This window comes from Akebia trifoliata, chromosome 8 (assembly GCF_017979445.1).
Source record: "Akebia trifoliata isolate Shusen 1 chromosome 8, ASM1797944v1, whole genome shotgun sequence".
Classification (NCBI taxonomy): domain Eukaryota; kingdom Viridiplantae; phylum Streptophyta; class Magnoliopsida; order Ranunculales; family Lardizabalaceae; genus Akebia; species Akebia trifoliata.
In genome coordinates, this window is record NC_141382.1 from 49,040,610 (window position 1) to 49,062,659 (window position 22,050).

A 22,050-nucleotide genomic window follows, 5' to 3' on the forward strand; every position below is an offset into this window, starting at 1 on the left:
AAAATTTTCAAAACAAGTAAAAAAAGTGTGCAATGTCGTGCAAGAGCCAACGGTTTTAATGTGTCCCTTCCCTAGTCATATAATACAAGGTCCCTTTTAGGGGCCAATTATTTGGCCAACATGTTTTGTCTTAAATGGTTTAGAAATTTCAAAATGGGCCGATTCCTACATGGGATGATTTATATCGTAGAGATCATCCTCCCAAAAAATCAGCTCATTCCAAAACTTTTAACCTATGTAAGACAAAATGTGTTGGTCAAATAATTGACACATGAACGGCTTCTTATATTACAAAGCAGATCTTTCACAAGTTTCTAAAAGTGATAAATTGAAGTATTGTTGATCTCACTTTGATAAAGAAGATAGATCGGTCTTATGCATATGAAATTCTATATTTTCATGATTAATAAATTCTATTTTAATTTATTTTATTTGCTAAGTTGAACAAATGCCGTCTTAGCTCAGTTGGTAGAGCGCACGGCTTTTAACCGTGTGGTCGTGGGTTCGAATCCCACAGACGGCGTCCTTTGAATTTTTTGTGAAATCTTAATGGTCATGTCTTCGTAAAGAAGGGAAAATCCTAGCCTCAACTAAGGGACCTGGAGAGCTGGTCTGAACTCAACCCGATTCATGGATGAGCCTTGGCCCACTTATGTTGAAGATGAGTCGAGTCTGAGTTAAAATATCTCAACCTGATTTGAGCTCGGCTTGTGGGTATGATCAACCCGACTCAACCTAAATGCTATATACTAATAATATATAAATAATTTTATATTAATTGTAGATTTTTTTATTTAGTTTTTTCTTTTCCATTTTATTATTCTGTCTCGGGGGTTAGTATTAAAGTGAACTTTGATTTGTTTTAATCCCTCAATGTTGGATTTGAAGATTTTATGCAATTTTATTTATTAGTAGTTTTGTTTTTATTGTATATCTTTTTTTTACAATATAAAATGTTTTTGCTAATCAAAATGGAATTAGGATTATTCGACGAGCCCAACCAAATCAAACCTTCCAAAATTATCTAACTCGGACTAACCTGAACTCAATCCGATTTTAGAAGATCAAACTTGAGTTAGTGAACTTAGGCCCGATGGTCAGGTTGAAGGTCCTACTACTTGAGTTGAGCCTAGGTTTACCCTTCGGCCCATCCAACTCACTCAAGTTGCAGCCCTAGCCCTAGCCTCAACCCACAAGTTGAGGCTAGTCCTATGTGCAACTGATTGAGACAAGGGTCAACCTGACCTGGAGGGTGGCCTCAAGGAACTCATTGCTTCGTGTGGTTTTCCATCAACATGACCATTGGGATTCTCAAGAAAAATATATCCTTCAGGAAAAAAAATGTATTGATCCATAAAGATTGGCATTGATCCATAGAAAATCTGCATTTTTCCTCAAATCGTATCGTTCGTATTGATGGAGAGCCTCCATCATGTGTTGAGCCTAGAAAAGTTCAAAAACAAAAAAAAAAAAAAAAACTAAAACAAAATCTTGATCATCATAGAGAATTCAAAAAGAATACAAACTAATTTGATCGCCAAAGTGATTAATCCTCATATTGAATCCAACAAGAGCACCTTCAAAGATCAAAGATGTGTATTGGTCTTAAAGACCAAGACCAGCCGAATCGATTCAAGGTTGTGGTAGGATATTGATGGTTATCCCCCACAATTATATTCACAGCCATTGGCCCATTGTTTATCCTTCTTATAGTCCGTCCTCTCTCTCTCTCTCTCCCTCTCAAATCCTTATGGCCCCTATTGGTCTTTGCATCGGTGGGCCTTGTTTTCAAGGGATGTTCCCCTCATTTTTGAGCTCTCTCTTAGTGTGCGAGCCATTTTAATGAGAATGCAAGTGATTGCATTTCACTGTCTGTCGGCCACCTCCCTACTACTTGTCCTTAGTACCTACCCTCAATACGCACACACATACCAATATACTCTTTTTCAATCTTTCAATGCTTAGCTATAAATAGGCCACACATACACATCTTGATCATGATGATCGAATAAACCTTTCTTTTCTAAAGATTATTCTTATAATGTCGACATACATCACATTGTTTGTGAAGCTAACTGTTGGACAAGGACTCTAGCCAAATAAGCCACCAAATTGAATTTATTTGCAAAACACTATAACATTAATCAAGCTTTTTTTCTTCTGAAATTCATTGTAGCATCATTCGAGGAATCCACATCACATGCACTGACCCTCTTTTTTTTATATCAATCCAGCTAGATTATTTGAGCCACTAACATGTCTCCTATAGATTTGAAAAGGACGATTCCTCGGCAACAAAACTGATTAATTGTGAGGCTAATAGCATTCCAAGTAGCAGTTTTCAATCCTCTTGTAGAATAATAGTTGGGATATGTGTATTGAGGTTGACTATCATCATCAATGTCATATAAAATAATTTGAGGTCAGCTCAATGAATCTTGTTTCTCGATTCAATCTATCTAAAGTTATGACTTACGACAATTCTAGTTTATTTATATCCTCTTGCTCACTATCTCAATTCACGTTATTTTCATGAGTTTCGGATAAAAGAAGTTGTTTTAAAGCATGAGAAATGAGAGACTTGTCCATTTTTTTATAACTTTAGGATTAAATTACAAATACCAAGCCAAAGTAGAACACAACTGGTGTAAAATTGTGTCAAATCCTTTCACATGAAATGTTAGCGACAGTTCGCGTACACACACGCACACCAACCTAGGTGTCATGGCCATGTACAAGTACAGTTCTAAGGAAACTGTCCAAGTTGGCTTCATGAGAGGCCGTCTTATAAATGTGAATTTGGGTTTTTGTTGGGCCTTTTTTTACTTTTGCAATAAACACATCCTTAGGCCCAATATGATTAATTGATCTTTTAACATGCCAAAGAACACGACAAGGAGAGTAGAGTAGGGGGTGAGCTTCATCCGCCCTTTGTGGGTTTAAAGTTGAAAACTAGGACCTCAAATTTTTAATAATACTCCTCCAACTTTATTTTTTTCAGTTTTATCCACTTAACCCAAAAGAAGATGCACAGACGAACTCTAGTTCTGGACATTAAAATTTTGAGGTCCTAATGGTGGATATCTTTTTTTTTTTTTTTTTTTCATCTATGTCCTCTCAATCTTCGTGTCAATGGCTATTTTTCGATTACACTTAACATTCAATGTAGTAATAAAATAAGGATAAGTATGATCATACCATATCTACGATCTCCCTCTAGTTTCATTATAGTAATAAGCATTTAAAATTTTATACATTTTGCTTAACGTTTTTCAAAATTTCTATGCTAATTCTTTGGGTATCAACTCAATTTAATTCAATCATTAATAGAACTTGATATGATCCATTTATTTTATGATTTGGAGTAAGTCATAGTGTGTGTGGTTGTCCATACTTTGGAAGTCAATAATCAGAATCTAGATTTACTCAAATCTCAAGGTAACATATATACTTAGGAAGAACAACCTTTTATTCCTATTGTAAGTGAACATCATATTTCCTTGCAAGATCTCCTTCCTTAAGGTTTCTTGTATACAACTTCAATTGTAAATCTAATAAAATTAAACTTTTTTTCCAATTCGGTTTGGGTCCTTATCTTGCCCACAGTGGTAACAACCCTAGCTAATTTAGTACATTTTATAATAAAAATCAACCTCAAATAAAGGACGAAGAAACCATACTTAGTATTTTTAAGGGATTAGGAAACAACCAGGCATATATGAGGAAGTGGAAACAAATAGCATCATTTTTTTATTCTTTTTTCGTTTATGACTTTAAGTACATTCCAACTTTATTTTCTTGACATAAAGTTGAGAACATAAATTTTTCTTTTCTTTATTTCTTTTCAAGAATAATTACCAAATTTAGAAGCCAAAAAAAAAAAAAAAAGTGGTGATAAAATGACTCATCAAGTAGCATAGTCAATTGATTCACTAACGTGATAAGTTCGGGAAGCTTAGATCTGTACGTCTCAGTATACATGATTGCACTTCCCCATTTAAAAAGTGTATCCCGAGAGGAAAAGAAGTACAGTGTCCAACGTCAGTGAGTCGATTGAGTATGCCATCTGACGAGTCATTTTATCACGACTCAACAAAAAAATAAAAAAACATCACACTCATTTGAGGATTTCCATAAGTACCTTTCCCCACAAATTTGTTTAAGAATTAAGGGCCTCTTTGGAAGGAGAGTTGGGGGGACCGAAAGTTGGCAACTTGCAAAATTTGCTATATTCGTGCCATGTTTGGGACGCCCAACTTCAAAAGTTCGAACTCTAATTCTTTATAACTCACATTTTTAGTAAAGGTGAGACTTATTGAGTGAGAGTTATAATTTTTTTTATTTTTTATAACGGGGTGTTTGGACTTACATCCAACTAGGGGGACCGGATGAGTCAAGGCTGGAACCAAGGCATATGGGATCCTCCCTTGGGCACGTGCAATGCCCGCACATCACACACACAAGTAAATTAGGGATCTTCCTCTCGGGTGACCTCGAGGAAATATTACTCATACTTGGTATCGAACACACAAGCTAGGGATTCTCACCGCTTATTGAGAGTTATAACTTCTTATCAAGTGAGATTTGCTAACTCCCCCCCGACCCACATATAAGAAAACAAATGATGGTATGAGGAGCATGATATGACATGAAGATATCATCATCCAAGGTGGAATCAAGGACAGATTTATGGTGGGGGCAATGAGGGCACTTGTCCCCTCATAATTTTCAAAATCTACAAGGGACTATGAGCAATTGCGATAAATAATAGGGACAGATAAAAAAAAAATCTGTCGCTATTGCCCCCATAATTTATTTATTTTTACTCTTCTTTGCCCTCACAAAATCTTATCCACTCTTAAGTTGCCCCCACGTAGGTGAAATCTAGTCTCTGCTCCACCCAATTCTTTGAGAAGTTGAACTTTAGAAGCCCAACTCTCAAGAGTACAACTCCACAAATCAAACAGACCTTATGATTTGTTGTTAACAAGAGAAACTTAAATGAATATAAAAACCACTTGTCCTCTAAAAAATAAAACACAAAAACAGTTTTATATATTTTAAATGTAAAGTACTTCAACCAAATTGAACCAATGCCCATCTATTGTGGTCCGACCAATTTGATGAATTTGGGTTCGATCAATTCTTCGGTTTTTTAATATTAATTAAAATTAAAATAAAGAGCAAATGTACTGACAAATAATGTGTAACGGAAGAACTTTGACACGCTTCTCTCATCCTCAAAAGCAAAGCAAAGTAAAGTAATCCTCAACTGCAAAAGTGTAACGTCTCTCTTGAATCCGTGAACACAAATCACACGTATTCTCTTCTTTCTTTCACTTTCATTTTCATTTTCAATTATTAAATTACCTTTTATTTCTTTGATATATACTCCAACTCATCACTTTTTCTATCTTTAAAATGTATGATACGGAATTATGGATTGCAACAAAAACAAAGCCTTTATCTTAAAGATTTGGGATAAAAGGTTACAATTTCAATCTAAAATTCATATAAATTCAATATTAAAAAAGAAAGACAATCAATTAATTAATTTGTATAAATAATAAAAATAAAATCTTGTTTTCCTCATATGATCATGCAATCCATAATTCCATATCATACATTTTAAAGAAGAAAAAGTGATTTTCAAACAAGTTCAACTTTCATTTCATCTTCAAAGTTTTTACAATTCCGCTAAAAATAAAAATTTACAATTAAAGCTCATACCCATTAACTCATAATATCCAAACTCACCAACAAAAATTGAAATTCCAATTGTTCTACTAAAAAAAAGAAGAAGAAAGAGCTCTCTCTCTCTCTCTCTATATATATATATATATATTTCACTAAGTTGGCACTCTGTTCTCACTCTGATTTTCTTGATCAACAATCTCTTGTTTCAACTTTTCATCAGTTTTCTGTAATTTATCATTCTCTTTGTTACTACAATTATCTCCAAAAGAAGAAGCTCTACTAGTCATGGGTGTGGCCAAGAACGTGGGCTTCTCATCTCCAGGCATAATCACCACTGTCATCTTTTCTAAAACTGGAGGAATTCTGATTGCTTTCTCATCCTTATTGTCGTCTCCGCTCTCGAGATCTCTCTCTCTGTTTTCATCTTCTCTGTTCTCCATATTCCCTGAAAGCTTCCAATAAGAGCAAGCAAGAATTAATAGAGCAAAAGCTATGAGACCCAACATGGCTGCTAAGCCCCCAAAGAGGTAGGGAACAGGAGAATGCCATGGTGAGTGTTGTAGAGATGAGGAGGAAGAGGTAGAGGACTCAGTTTTGTTTAAGTTGGTTATGGTTCTCATCTTCAACTTCAAGGAGAAATTGTTTAGATTTTTGATGAATAGAGAGAGAGAAAGCAAGATGCTTGTGAAAATGGGTGGAAAAATGAGAAATGGGTTATGGGTATTAATAGGAGAAACAAAAAAGTGTGTGAGAGAGAACTTCTTGATTGTGTGATGCACCCACAGTAGTTGTGTTGCCATTCGACTGCCACGTGGCATCTTCTATAATTCATGAATGTTTTGGTCCCACTTTTACTAAATCAAACTCATTATAATTTTTTATTATTTATCTTTATGAGGGTAAAATCCAAGGTCTCTTTACACGTCAAACCGCAAGCGTAATGGTGAGTCCTTTTCCTCGTCGAGTTGGGACACTGGTGTGGTACCTTTCAATTCTCTCAATGAAAAATAATAAAAAAAACTCTTTTCCCTAAATGGTCTTCCCCCATTTATAAACTTCTCACATTCCTTAATTGTCTCTTGCCTTACATCTTTTCTTATTTGGAGGGATTGAGAATTATCGCCCCTCTAAATCTAAGGGATGTGAGTTTAATCTTATCCAAATCAAGGAGTAAACTAATGGAAAGAATCCCCAATTAGTAAGCTATTCCTTAATCACCTCTTCTCTTACTTCTTTCCTTATTTGCCCCCCCAATGTAAGGGATGTGAGTATAGTCTTATCCAAATCAAAGAGTCAACTAATGGAAAGAGTCCCCAATTACAAAGTTATTCATCTAAGGAATGGTAGTGATTGACATGGCCAATCACTCCTAGATTCTTAGGATACTCCCCCCTTTCCCTACTCAAAGAAGTAATGAGTTTGTCTGGGGATTTTGCCATGCTCAACTCTTTTCAAGCTAGGCAGAGTGGTTACTTAGCTTGAAACAACTACTAAGCCAAACAAAATATCCTAGGATACGAGGAATCACAGTGTTAGGTTAAACGACAAGTTATCTTGCACAGTTTCTAAACCCTTCTTAGATTATGTCACGTGTAAGGTTATGATTCTATCTGAATTCTACCCTGTGCAGCCTTGTTTCTAACCCTTTACATTGAGTATAGCGAAGTCAAGCTTCCTTACGTTGTGTTTGGATTGAGAAAAATGGAGAGAAAAGAAGAAAAAATAAATGAGTTTCTCTCAATTTCTCTTGTTTGAATTATTAATTGGGGGAGAGAAAAGAAAAGAATTGGAGAGAAGAGGAGAGGGGGAAAAAAATATGAGTTTTATATCTCTCCAAAAGTGGAGAGAAGAGGAGAGGAATGGAGAGAAATCATTTTAAAATATTTTATAATTCTAACTCTGCCCCTAAATCTCTTTTAAGATATTTTCAAATTTCAAAGTTGTCCCAACTTCTCTCCCGTCAATCTAAACATGGGAGAGAGAAATTGAGTTTCTCTTCTCTTGCATTCTCTTTTGTTCATGAGTTTCTCTTTTCTCTACTTTTCTCAATCCAAACATAACATTAATGTGTCCTACGAGCTCTGGTACTTCTTGGAACTTACTTATGAAATTTTCATTTTCTATCATTTAGTTTGATAGTAGATACAAATGGAGGATCTCTTCCCCTTGTATAAACTTAAAATAATTTATAATTATCTATATTTCTTATAATCCTTTTGGAAAAATTCAAAATTATTTTAGGAAACTTTTGTTTTAGAACAATTATCTTTATTATTACATGCTCATTATTTTTTCGTTGTGAGGTGTTTAATGAGTTGTTGGATCTACATTTTGAGGACCTTTTATTTAAATGGGATTCAATTCATAATAGCTTATACATTTCTATGATCACTCAATCTTTTCCTTTATTTGTAAAAAAAAAAAAAAAATCTCTTTCTATGCCTTTTAAGCGCATAAAAACAAAAAATGAGACCCAAAATGTCTAAACTATGTATATATATCTAACAAAGGTGGTGGAACCCAAAGAGCAGATAGGGGATTGGAGTAGGAATATAAACCAACTCCTTGAAGTATTGGAGTAGAGAAGCTGCACTCTTTGATTGCAAGAATGGGTTCAAGAAAAGATAATCCACTTGGGTTGTGGGTCATTTGTGGGTCATGTATTTTGTTGATTGTCTCTTTTAGGGTTTTAATGTGCAAAGCTTATCTTAAAAGGGACTCTTTTATTTTGTATCCGAGACTACAGTATAAACGCACTAAACATAAAGGAGAAGGAGAGTGTGACGACAGCAATGATTCGAAAGAAAGGAATCGAGTAAGGTTTGATGGGAGAAGGGGCACGCCCTTACATCATTTGCTTTCTGATTTTGATTACTCACCACTATTATTTGAGATACCCCTATGTATTTTTAAACTGATGACATACCCCTTGACCTTCGTCTATCCATAAATAATTAATTTAAAATGACTTAAATGCCCTCAGATTTGATCTATGTAATATCTCCAAAATCCCACCTTCAAGCTCTTCAACTTTCCTAAGATAAATTATCATTAATCTATTGAATTTTGTCTTCAATCTATTATTTCACCCTCTTGTAGAAAATATCGATTTTTTTTTTTAATCCAAAAATTCAGCTTCTTTTACTTCTCTAAAAGTATTATCTTGTTCTTGAGGTTTAAATTTAAAAACATCATCGCATCTCAATGTTGAAAATGAGAGAAAATTTTACTAATTTCATGAAAAAAAATCTAGGGTTATTGGCTAGAGGTTGAAGATGAACGTATTTTGGACATATTATATTACTTTCTCGAAACAGACTGAGATCAAAGGGAAGGCCTCTAATATAAAATTACGTGTCTAAAATATTGACAAAAACATGGAAGGAAAATTAATCTATTTCAATCCAAATTCAACTTGATTTTATGGATGATAATTTGTTTCATCAGTCTTTTTCTTTTCTTATTCATTGTCATGCCATCATTTACTTGGCTTGTTACTACTAAAAGACAAACTATGTATGATTTACTAAACCTAACAACCTCATCGCATAGGATAAAAGAAATTTTCCCTTGAAATATCTCTAACACCTCGAAATAAATGATAAAGTCAATAAGGTTTTGTGTAAGTGTTGAACATGGTACCTAACCATCATATCTTTTTATCAAGTTTTGAGATTTACAAAAATAGTCACACCGTTTTTTTTTCAAGTTAGTGGGACATGATCTGACTATTCGATGGTTGTGAGATTCTAAATACTTTGACAACTACCACCATATTAGGATTTGAGAAAAAAAAAATTCCTTAATAAAATTGATATTGAACTATCTACCAAAGATTTATTTTGTTTCCTCATGTACTCTAGGCAAGAGTAGCTGGACATAGGTACCGTGTTTATTTGGTAGATTCTTGTAGCGTTATTTGCCTTTTTTTTTATATTAGTAATCAAAATAAGGACAACATTGGTGATTAAGTCTTTTTTTTTTTTTTTTCTACCTATTCAGGAATAATTAGTTGTTTGAAGGAACTTGGTTTATTACCCCTCAAAATTTTAAGTTTATCTATTACAACTCAATGTTTATCATCAAATCACTCATTATTCGATGAACTAAATTTTGAAATGTACTATTAATTAGAAAAAGTACTTCTATTTCTAAGTCTCACATTGAAATTAGATTAGCTAATATAAAGATAATAATCTGAGATTGTTTGAACCTTTTATTTCAAGAAGAGGCAACAAGGTAGAAGATCATCTTACATATATTTGTAATTGTAGTGTTAATAATTATCTTGTTTTGCAACAAAAAAAAAAATACCAGATATCACCTTAAGATATGCATGCTCATATGTCAACCTAATCCAATGGAGAAACAACTTTTTTTCCCATAATTGAAAAGGGAAATAATAGATTCTCGTGAAATAAAAGAAAAAATAAGAATATATTTATTTTTTCAAGAGATGTCCAAAATTGTAATAATTAACATAAAAAAGATAATGATACAAAATTTTATTTTAATATATTAAATTATTTTACAAATATTTTTAATGACTTGATATTCAGAATTCGAAAATTATTTCAAATATTTTGTAATTAAAATTGAGAAGAAATAGTTCGAAAATGAGCGAGAAAATGGGCATCCAGACATCCCAAATATTTTTCTCAAGATTAGCTTTTATGAGGTATAGATTATTTTAGGAAATTAAATATCTTTTGTACAATCATAGGCTCACTCACTAAGGCAAGCATGTCAGGCTTCGCTCAGAAGTTGTTTAATCAAATCATGATGATTGGAATGTGGGACCCCAGGGGGAGTCTGAGACATTCTGTGGGCCATCTGCTTTATATTCTTTGTTTGCCACACACTTGGAAAATGATGCTGTCACCTCTAGGAAGTTTTCCTCCGCAGTGTCAGAACCTTCCGATTCTTCAAATTCAGTATTGTGAATCTTTAATGTCATCCAACGATCTAGACCTAAGGAGTAGTTCCGTCTTAGGGTACATAAAGTGTGCAACGCACCTCGTCCCCCACAACTGAGAAGTTGAAAAGACCGTACAGAAGGGATCGCACCTGCACTAGCCTCATCAACTACTAATGTCTCCCATAATCATAAGTGGGTCCCAATGAAATCGTAGGGCCCACAAACCACTCAAATGTCTGATCCGCCAACGTACACAACAGGGGCAACGAATGACCGCATATTCGTGGCCAGCACTATATACCTTCATCACAAATTATTATTGGGGCTTTGCTCACTATTTGATATTTCACTTTGTCAATCCTGATGATCATACTTATGGATGACATAATGGTATTTGTAAATCAAGTTTTTACTTAAATAGAATATAAAAATTGATCAGTCAAGTTTTATCTTTCCCGTCTTATTTTATTTTTATATGCTTTCACGTAATCTTTGAGATGTTAATATGCATCAACCTCCATATTTATTGTACCGCCCATTTCTATATGGAGGTTATTTATCAATTTCTTGTCGTGTGTCACCTTGCTAACAAGTCAATTTGCTCCATGTCAGATTTGGTGTGTGTGGTGCATTTGTCATAAGTTTGTGATGCGGATTTCGTTTATATTTGTCATCCCAAATTGGTATTTGTAAGCCTCGACTTTATAGATCAGATTTATCAATGTCTTGCTTTGACAAAGAATCAATCGGTCAACGTAGATCCATAAAATTCTTTCTTGTTCCCATAGTTACCATGATAGAGAATATAAGAGAGAGAGAGAGAGAAAGAAAGATCAAAAGGGAGAAGTCTTGAGTTCAAATCCCCTCGTTATGTGGACCCCATTTTATAATCTTAACGTTTTTACCTTCACAATATTTTATTATCTAAGTGAGAATGACTTAAATGTCTTCATCTTTGTAATTTCTAATCCCAAACCCTTTCTTTTTCCCCCTAAAACACTCATTTTCAACTACTATGGTAAATTATTTATAATTTTTGCAATATCATTTTCAATGCATCATTCTTCTAAATTATTTTTGCATCATCATCATATCCTCTTTGGGGTTAAAAGGATAAAAGAGAAAAAATAATAAAATTGGAAGGTGTTATTGAAAAATCTTCTCAATTAAAGCATAAAAGTGAAAAGAGAGTAAAGTTAGAAGGGTATTATTGAAAAAAAAAAAAAAAGAGGTGAGAGGGGAGGGGGGAGTAAAGACAATAAAATTAAAAAGTGAAGAGAAAAACAATAGTAGTCAATGAAATTCATTGTATCATATGAGACGTTTATCCCTCACAAGTGGGTCTTACTATTGTGTTTTATTATATACATTAGAGAAAACTAAAGTAAAAGGGCATGTCATCAATTTAAAAATATGGGGGTATTGTATGTATTCATTAAAATGGAAGGGTACACCTACATCCCTCTAAATAAATTCTAATAACACGTAAGCTAATGAAAGTCGTTCATTCCATTTTGTTTATAAACTATAATGAGATTTCATCAAACTTCAATCTGACTTGAGCATCTTAGTTCTTCTTTCATTTTTTTTTTTTTTTTTATATAATAAAAATCTTATAGTGATGAAGAGTTTTAGGTAAAAAAGAAGATTGAGATCCCAACACTTGATAGCACAAATCTAAATGTGTGTCCATAAAATCTTGTTAATAATGTTAAAATGTTTAAACAATCATGAAGAAATATTTGGCAGCTTTTCCTTTTTAATTTTTTTAACTTTTTTAATTTTTAATTTTAATATTACTCATCTATTTGTCAACTTTTCAGCTTATAATGGCACCAGTTGTTTATTCTAGCTATTTAAACATTCATATAACCCAAAAAGCCTAACATTAATACAAATTATAATAATAACACTTTATGAGCAATGAATAACTTAAAACCCTTTATGTAAAGAGAGGACTTTTTCTCTCATCTGTCTGTGCAGGGTAAACCCTCCCAATAAAATAAAGTTTTCTAAAGGGAAAAAACATAATTTAATGTCTGTATAATAAAGTTTTCTAAAGTATTATAGCCTTTCACTCTGCACATCAATGAAGTATTTATTTAGTGAACTATGCTTTTTATCCAACTATTAAATTTCATTAGTTAAGAAGATAATATGGAATCATGTATAGATCTAGAGCTATAGATATAGATATATCTACCCATAGTTTATACGAGTGGGTTCACCACCACCATTATTGTTCTTTGTAGCCAAGCTCCTCTTTCTTTCTAATAACACACATCCTCAAAAAGAGAATAAGATCTTATTTTGTAATGAACTTAATATTAGTTTTAATATATATATATATATATATATATATATATATATATATATATATATATATATATATATATACATCGATTCTGACATTCTGATGTAGTAGTGCACACATAATCATAGATGCTTATCACTCGTATTTTGATGAAAAACATCTACGGTTATGTGTGGTTGTGTGCACCACCACATCAGAATGTACAATCGATATACATTTTAATGTTACTTCAACATTATCCTTTTTTTTTAACTATGTGGAATAATAACCATTCTACAACTAATAATCAAGTCATTGTGTTGTATCATTTGGATTAGGGCTGGCAACAACTTGTGTAAGACTTCTGCGGACTCCATACCCGTATTAAAACATACATACCCATACCTGATTTCTTACTTGAACTTTATGATAATACCCAAGTCCAAATTTTTACCCAAGTTTTAAGTGGATAACCATACTCGATTTCTTAACCGATTCTTGGGTCATCCAAATTTTTATCCTCCTGTCTAAATTTCTTTTTTTTTTTTTTTTTTTTACTTACTTTAATAACAAAAATTATGTAATAAAAATTAATTAGTTACATATATTTATATATAGAATATGAAATTATACTTTTGTTGTCGGGTAAACAGATAATCGGGTAGGATATGATGCATATTCATACCCGACCATCCAAAACTTTTGGGTAAATGGGTATTGCGTAATATTATCTGAATTCTTAATTAGATAGAAAAACCTTGCCCACATTCGATTTATTCGGGTCTGATGAGTCAAATAGACAGGTTTTATCCGACCCATTGCCAACCTAATTTGGATATAAAGAACTCGTCATGCATTTGAGAAATCAAAGCTAAAATGAGTAAAATCAAATGACATAACTTCAACGATCAATTCTTTTGACCATCTCTATCATCAAACAATTGACCATCTCTATCATCATACATTTTGACATAACGTAAAACTAGAGAAAATACGTAATCTTTTTTTTTCTTTTCTTTTTTTAATTTTATGATGGGGGTTCTGGACCCGTAGGCCCAACTAGCAGGGGTGAGGTAACTAGCATCTTTGAGCATCATATCTCGCCTTAATTCCTCGAGTATACGCAATGCCCCAGAAACCACATATACCAAGGTAAGTAGGGATAAATATGTGTGGGTAGCCAACAAGAGGTCTTGAACTCGAGACCTCTCCCTTTTTAGAGGGATGCTTTGGCCATTGTGCCCAATGCTCATTGGTTAGAGTATGTGTGCTCTCATTGTTTCATATTTTATTACTTATCAAGAGAATTTTAAAAATAAAAAATATTATTTAATTTTATATTATTATAGATAAATTACTTAAAAAGAATTAATGAATATATATAATGAAAATTTTAAAAAAAATTAAAAATTGTTTAAGATGAAGTTCAAACAACAATACCCATCCCCATAATTAGGCAGTCTGAAGATTTAGAAAGGTAAGAAAGGTCCCATTTTTTATCTTCATTGTACAAATGCAATTTATTATAAGTTTGGATTGTTTAACATGATCTGAATGAGCTCCTCAACATAAAATTAAGAGTCGGTGATAATCTGACTACCCCACATGGCATACTCAACCGACTACCTGACGTGATAAGTTTGGGAACCAAAGATCTGCACTCCTCAGGAAACATGATTCCCTCGAGATACATTTTTATGAGGAAGTGCAGCCATGTATCCCAAGGAGCATAGACGTAGTAGATTGAGGTTGCCACGTGGGGTAATCAGATTATCACGATTCTAAAAGTAAAAATAAGTGTTACCTCACCTCTTGTAATCCATGGGATTTAAGGCTGAATGATTAACTTAATTATTTAGTTAATAGTGATTAATTAGAGTCTAAAATATCTGAAAAGAAGAGCCACTGATGGGACTGAGACAATGTTGGAATCTTTTGTCACTTAATGCACACAGATAGTAAGAGTGCCATTAAAAGAAAAAGAAAAAAATTCAATTGAGCACTTTGTTCCCTACTGGACCAATCCATGACGTATAGGTCCTTTTAACGGTTCGACCAGCCTCACTATATGACAACGTAATCACACACAAACATCACTTCAACAAAAACACTATATATAAAGGAGACACCAAACCCCATGTGGAGCCCTTGGACCCTTGGTTTTTCCCATTTCTAACGTGTTTTGTAAGCGTTTTTAACAATTTGGTTTTATGACACCAACTTAAATGATTTAAAAGACCAAAACTTCTCTTGCCAACCAATACTCATGCAAGTGTTTTACACCGAAAGTCTATAAAAACCAGTCCAAGGAAAGGGCCAACAAGATTAAGGAAATAAATCAAAACAATGATCCACAATTGGAGCATCCTCAGAATGGAAATCCAAATGGGACATTGTTCAAAATTTCATTTAGTTTTGAAATATTTCAGTATTGAATAATTTAGGGATGAGACTAGGAGAAAATATTTAATGCAAAAGATTAATTATTTTGGGAAGGTTTCAGATTTTCTTGGAATTTTGAAAAGTATTTCAGAATGTTTCGATAGACTGTCTCATTTTTTTATCATAACTGGAACATTACCTCAGATGAGATTTAAATTTTGGAGCGAATATATATATATATGATCCTAAAGTTTTGACAAATATCATAATTCGTGCAAGGTAGGCCATAAGAGAAAAATCCTCGGCAAAGAAGATGGGAAGATGATAGAGGCCTGATGGGAGCAATCGCTTTGGATCCATCTAAAGGAGGAGGAATGTTTCTTATTAGCCAACTCAAAACAGACTAACCTACAAAAACTGAAGGGACCATGTAAAAAGGTAGGCAGAAGGTAAAGAAAACTTTGCAAGACTACTAAATTTCAAATAAACAAGTCCTACAATTTTAACAAGGAGAAGAAGTAATCAATGGATAAGATGCATCAAGGAACCCTTTTTATAGCCCATAAATACAGTGTAAATGTCAGGATGAAAATTGTGTATTTCCATGAATGCAAGGCGGATATGGCCTCTGCCGTCATTTTGTCTCTCTTTTGTTTTGTTTTTATAGGTCTTTGCGGTCATTGTCAGCATCAATAGTACCTAGTTCTAATTGTTTGAGATTGGTATCATGAATGCTGTTTTCCATTCAATTCTATCCAAAAACACTCCATACTTGACCCTATAAACTAGCTTTTTGGGATTCATCTTTTTTTCTTTTATCCTTAACAGTTCAAATGAATCTGGTATTTCAATGGTCAAGATCATCCAATCAGAGAATGTGAATATCATGGGCAAAAAGACTGGCAATCAAGTGATCTCAATCATATAAACTGACAATCAACAATTATAAGATTATAATCAGGCTTAGACCCATAGCTCAGTTGGTTTGACACGTTGCAAAGCAACTTTTGTAGAAATATTGAATTTATTGAGATTTCTTAGATGAATATTACAAAAGTCCCAATAAAGTTTTATAGACATTACATCAACCAAGATATATGAAAACTACCTACTATAAATATTCTAGAATATCCCAATTGATATATATTAAATATCAATATATATTCTAGAATATCCTTCATCACAACCTTCCATTTGTGATGAGATACACTAACAATGATATAGTGTATCTCATGCATCTTAATACAGTGCATCTTATTCTCTAACAACTTTGAGGTCGTGGGTTCAAGTCTAGCTTACGCATCCAAAAAATAAAAATAAAAATTATAACCATCATCCAAACAATGGGTCAGTCCTAGCATAGCTGAAACCCACAGCCCCGGAAATCTTAAATTTCTGATAAAATGCAACACGAAGACATGAAATGGAAGGTTACGAGTAACGACCCTGACCTCATGACAGCTCTTGTGGATGCGTAAGTTCACCTAGGAAATGAGAAGTTCGTTTCCTAGCCATCCAGATGTGAAATAAGTATCCAATACACATACCAAATCCATCTTGAAGTATTCCATTAACATGAGGAAAAAAAAAAGGATAGAATAGAATCAAGATTTCTACACAATGCAAGTACTTGTTTATGAAAACAAACATGGAACCAAGTTACTTGCCTAGGAAGTCAGGGAGTAGTAACACATATAACTGAGCCCCATAATCATTAGTAAGAGTTTTTCATGTTCCCTTGAGGTACCTAATGTGAAATGAAGGTTAGTGCTGGAAGATCTAAGAAAATGTCTTCAATTCTAAAACAGACTGAACTCAGCTCTGTATTTCACATAAAGTCGACAGACTGATCACATCATTTGCCCCTGGAATATCACAAAAGAAGAATTCTGAAATAGAAACAGAACCACAGATATATATGGAGAGAGGAATTTTTTATTTCACTTACGTGTTCTGCATTAGAGTGATGTTGTCTCCTTTCAAAAGAATCTTCCCTGAACAAGTGCAACGACCATTTCAGAACAAACAAAATGACAGGAGACAGGCAATAATACATTGAGAAAAAGAAGGCAAGAATTAATTGTGTTATCACCCACCCAACTGCTTTCTGGTCTTTTTCTTGATGTTGACTTCTTCAGCATCATCCAGAACCAAATTCATGTACTCGTCAAATCCCTGTGAAACAGAGGAATTTTTTTTTAATGAAATTCACATTTATTTGTCGTAAGTAAACATTGGATACAATCAGATGCCTACTATCTTATACTGGACAGATCTACAAATAACCCATACCCCTTTGTGTTGTTGGCCCTCTCCCAACTACCTATGTTACCTGAAAACTTCAAAATGGATGTCATATCCATATTGGGCACTTCTTCTTCTTTTTTTCTAAAGGATAATGCCATCACAATAACGTACACAAGCAGTTTCTCTTTGAACCCCGGTTACATACATATTTACATGTGCTTATACACACAAGTTACAAGGAAAGAAGTGCAAGAGGAAGCATGACGTACATGTAGACATGACTCATCTACTCTCCTGCATTTGTGCATGTGCACTTGCTACCATACATGAATGTGTGTATATACACACAAACATGAGGTACAAAAATATAGAACTCTCATATGGGATGGTGAGGAGGTACATTCTATGATCCTTATAAACCACATGGAATCCAACATTGATCTGTAATGGTCCAAAAATAAAAATAGAAACTTTTCCTTCAATCGCCACTTCAAAAGATTACCTACCAAGTTTAAACTCTCGTCTTGAGCCATTGTCTTAGATGAAAAACCAAGCCTATCTCGACCAAAGACAAAATATGAGAAAATCCCAAAATATTGAATGTTTTGGGACAATGCTTTGCTCCAATCTCCAATATGATACGAAATTGTAAACAATTCCACTTATCCCATGGAAACCAATTGAAAAAAATGGTTTAGGCACCTAGAAACAAGGTTTTCTCTATCAAACGAATTTTACCCTTAGTATACATGAAATATCTATAATGCTTCTCAAACGATTATTTATAGTTTCAAAAAGAATTATAACCTTGGTATTACTTCCAATTTCAAGTATTACGTAGCCATCACAAATCCAAAATTGATGATTATTGTTCATCAAATATCTACAATTTCCACCACAGTTTGCTCCGCAACCCAAGGAATACTTCATTCACATATCAACTAATGCAGACAGCACATATATAGAGGAATAAGATAAAACAAAACCCATTGACCTGTCTCCATACAAGAATATTCCCCATAACTAGATGAAAACTTTAAGTTTTGTCATCATCAACATAGTTATCATAAAACCTTCTCCAAGTAATTTGGGTTTGAATTATATATAAGTGAACCAAACTAGCAAATTGAGTAATGAATAATCTCTTCCTACCCAACAAAACGGTTTCATTCTAGAGTGGCAAACAACGAACCTGAATTGGAACCAAATGAACTGAAGAACCAAGTAACATTGAGCCAATATAAAATCACAAGAAAAACTTAGTAAAGACAAACATGCAATTTCTGCTACAATCTTTGATTAGTAATTGGGGCACTAGGAGATCGATAGTTGTATCTATGAAGGGACAAGCAAAACATAAAAGTCTGATCAAGTATGTTTCCTTCAAAGCTTCTCCATTTGATGTGATGACCAAGGTGGGACAAGTATTTAAGGGTCCATCTTGCAACCCAGTTGAAGTATGCAAAAAATGATGGCTTCAATGCATCCCATGATGCATTTATGGCAGCATGATTTAAACCGTTAGGCAACGGCTAGGTAATATGGGTCCTTCATGCAAAGTGACGTGGCGATTCTTAGGCAAAGCCTAAGCAACAATTTATTTTTAACTGCTCTAAGCAACAATTTATTTTTGGTGAGTAGATCATCCTCACCAAAAATCAGCCCATTCCGGAACTTCTAACCCCATTAAAAGTGGTTTACAAAAAATTGTTGTCACAATTGTTGTCCTAAAAAACCGTCCCAATACACACACACACACATATATATATATGGGGAGCACTTGGCAGACAATCTTAGGGGGGGGGGGGGGGGGGGGGGCAATGTTGGGGGACAGAATTTGGATTGGGCTGAATTTTTTTATTTTATTTTAAGGATTATCTCTATATGGTGAGGAGATCATCCTCCCAAAAAATCAGCCCGGTCTGAAACTTCTAACTCCATCAAAAGTGGTTTAAAAAGTTGAGGAATTGGGGACCGTCGATTTTTATCGTTAATTTGTAAATCACTTTTGATGGGATTAGAAGTTTCGTATTGGGCTGATTTTTTGTCAGGATGATCTCCTCACCGTAGAGATCAACCTCACAAAAAATCAGCCCAATGAAAAACTTTTAAGCCATATAGGACAAATTTTATCTCTCAACATTGTCCCCCTAAGATTGTTTCCCGAACACTACCCTATATATATAGTGAGAGGGTCACACACAAACTGTGGTCATTTTTTCTTAGGACATTGAGAAGAACCCAATAAACATAGCAACCAAAAAGTAGCAAAAGGCTTTAAAAAGGATAATGTTGGGGGAAGAAAAAGGAAGAAAATTGTAGAAAAGAGCAGGTTACTTCTATGTTGTATGCAGAAGAAGGATTGCTTTCGTGTTGCACAAAAAACCCATCTCCTAGTAAAACATGAGAAATAGAGAAAATTGTTTGTTGCACATAGTTTCTCTTAAAAATAGAAGAAAATTAGTGTACACATGAGAAAACAAGAATAAGCTTGAAAGGAGAAAAACTAAAGAAAGAGTGCTCGTTTTCTAGACTAAAAGTATGGTGTACTCTTAGTGTAGAAATTCCAAAAGTAATTCTCACTTCTCGGTACTTTCAGGATGCATTGACCCAAAGGATCCCGCGAACAACACGAGACATCACCCTAGGCCCGTTAAAGAATACATTTCCACTTACTTCCACATCCAACAAACCAATAGACTTTACCATGCAAAAACCCATCATTAAACCCCTCTCCGTTGACCAATAATAGGGGGGAAATAAAAGAATTAAAAAAAAAACAAGACAACGGAACCAAAAACATTTAAAACAAACTATTATGATATTGAGCAGCATATTAAAAAAATTCCAAGGTTTATCAGCAACCCAAAATAAATATATCATATCTTTCACGCAAAAATATAACTGGATAGGGAAAAGTTTGTGTTTCCCCATCCTCGCCATTAATGAAGATGCAAATACCACAAAAAAAAAAAAGTGGGCTCAACCAATTAGATTTTTCTGGAGAACAAATGAATCCATCTATGAAAAACAATGAACGTCTTTTCTTCGATAACCATCAAATTGTTTTGTAGACCATACCTCCACAATGCTAACAATAGGTGATAAACCCTAAGACACGGACTCGCAGTACATCATTCATCCATTTTTCTTTTTGGATAGGCAAGAGGGTTACAAGTTAGTAATTAGTAGGTGAAGGCCAGTTTTGAAACCAGGTCATTGAATCAACAGTTCAACGCTCAGAAACTTGAACCAACTTAGCAATTTTGCAGCTTCAAATTCTCAAAAAAACATTCATAAACATGTATCAGTTGGGATAAAAACCCTTAAACCTAGGTGATAAACCCTAAATCCAAGAAACAAACTAGCAGAAATTAACCCATCCACAATTTGAACCCTAAACGCGATGAATCCTCAAAAAGGAGAAAATTTTCAAAAACACATATTGGCTGGGACAGAAACTGTTAAATCTAAATCAACCTCAGAGCTCCTCTCACACTCATCAAGATATGAAAAAAAGATCCCTATGAATTCGAAAAAAAATGAGAAAAACTTACAATTATACGGCCTTCAATCCTCAAGTCCTTCTGCTCGAAAAGCCAGATCTGAATGCGAGCTTTCTGCGTCAAATCCAACAAAAAGAAAAAAAAAATAATAATAATAAATAAAAATGCAAAAAAATTGGCGTCACGAAAGGTAAAATATTCGATCAGACTTACGCTTTGAAGAAACCTAAAAATGAGATTCTGTCAAGCCGAGCGTTTCCAAACAACCAACACATCAAAGAGAAAAAATTTCATTACGAGTGAAATAATATATATTATAGAGAAAATTGAAACAGAGAAGCTTTAAAGATCATACGATGGGCTGGGTCATAATCCTCTGAACTCTGGTGGTCGCCATGGATACGAGTTCTAAGTGATCTCTTCTCGCAGAAGTTGATGAAGATTTAAGAAGTACAAATATTCAATTCGATCTCTCCTTTGCGCGCGCACAACGACTATGAGCTAATGAAATGGTGGGCAATTTTTAGTTTTTACAGGGAATGTGAGGTCTTTGCTGTGTCAGCTTCGTATCAAACAACATATTAAGCATGCATATAGAAAACACGTCGTATTATCTGAAGGACAATCTGTTAGTTGAGCCTGCTAACCCGGCCCATCACAGAAAAAAACAAGGTTTAGGGCCTTGGATGGAGCCCACAAAAGTCGGACCGAGTTATAAGATTTTAAGCCTGTCGTGTTTGGCTTGGGTCAGTTCTTAATATTGTTGAGCCCGGCTTGTTACAGTATCTTATAGATACTTTGAAGTAAAACTTAATTAGAAGTAAAATTAGTCATACAATTACAATTTTAGTTTCATGTATAGTTATTAGTGATTAAATAAAACACAAATTTTATAATTGATTGGATAATCTTCGCACACAAACACACACGTGTGTAAATTTAATTTTGAAATATATATTTTTTCATTAAAAATAATAAATTTTATATTTTTATTCAACCCAATCCCT

General features: G+C 33.8%; 1 protein-coding gene and 1 non-coding gene across 3 annotated transcripts; one reads left to right on the forward strand and one right to left on the reverse strand.

Annotated features, from left to right (window-relative positions):
• Positions 1 to 450: 450 nt before the first annotated feature.
• On the forward strand, positions 451 to 523 carry TRNAK-UUU (transfer RNA lysine (anticodon UUU)). The gene has a single exon. It is a non-coding gene; the product is annotated as a tRNA-Lys (tRNA).
• Positions 524 to 16,834: 16,311 nt separating this feature from the next.
• LOC147397450 (uncharacterized) lies at positions 16,835 to 21,558 on the reverse strand. 2 transcript variants are annotated; one of them, XM_086449134.1, is made up of 6 exons: positions 21,399 to 21,557; positions 21,257 to 21,283; positions 21,095 to 21,157; positions 17,387 to 17,465; positions 17,239 to 17,284; positions 16,835 to 17,155 (listed from the first exon to the last, which is right to left on the reverse strand). In XM_086449134.1, exons 1-6 carry the CDS (start codon positions 21,438 to 21,440, stop codon positions 17,146 to 17,148), a joined length of 267 nt encoding a protein of 88 aa, XP_086305260.1. In that variant the 5' UTR covers positions 21,441 to 21,557; the 3' UTR covers positions 16,835 to 17,145. The 2 variants fall into 2 exon arrangements, with proteins under 2 accessions (XP_086305260.1, XP_086305261.1); XM_086449135.1 differs by lacking the exon at positions 16,835 to 17,155 and having other exon boundaries at positions 17,235 to 17,284; positions 21,399 to 21,558.
• Between the last annotated feature and the right edge of the window lie 492 nt (positions 21,559 to 22,050).

Coding starts and splice junctions, on each gene's coding strand:
- LOC147397450 (XM_086449134.1), bottom strand. CDS start 21,440: ATGGCGACCACCAGAGTTCAGAGGATTATGACCCAGCCCATC. Junction 21,284..21,398: donor GGATTATGACCCAGCCCATC/GTATGATCTTTA, acceptor TCGGCTTGACAG/AATCTCATTTTTAGGTTTCT. Junction 21,158..21,256: donor TTTTTAGGTTTCTTCAAAGC/GTAAGTCTGATC, acceptor GATTTGACGCAG/AAAGCTCGCATTCAGATCTG.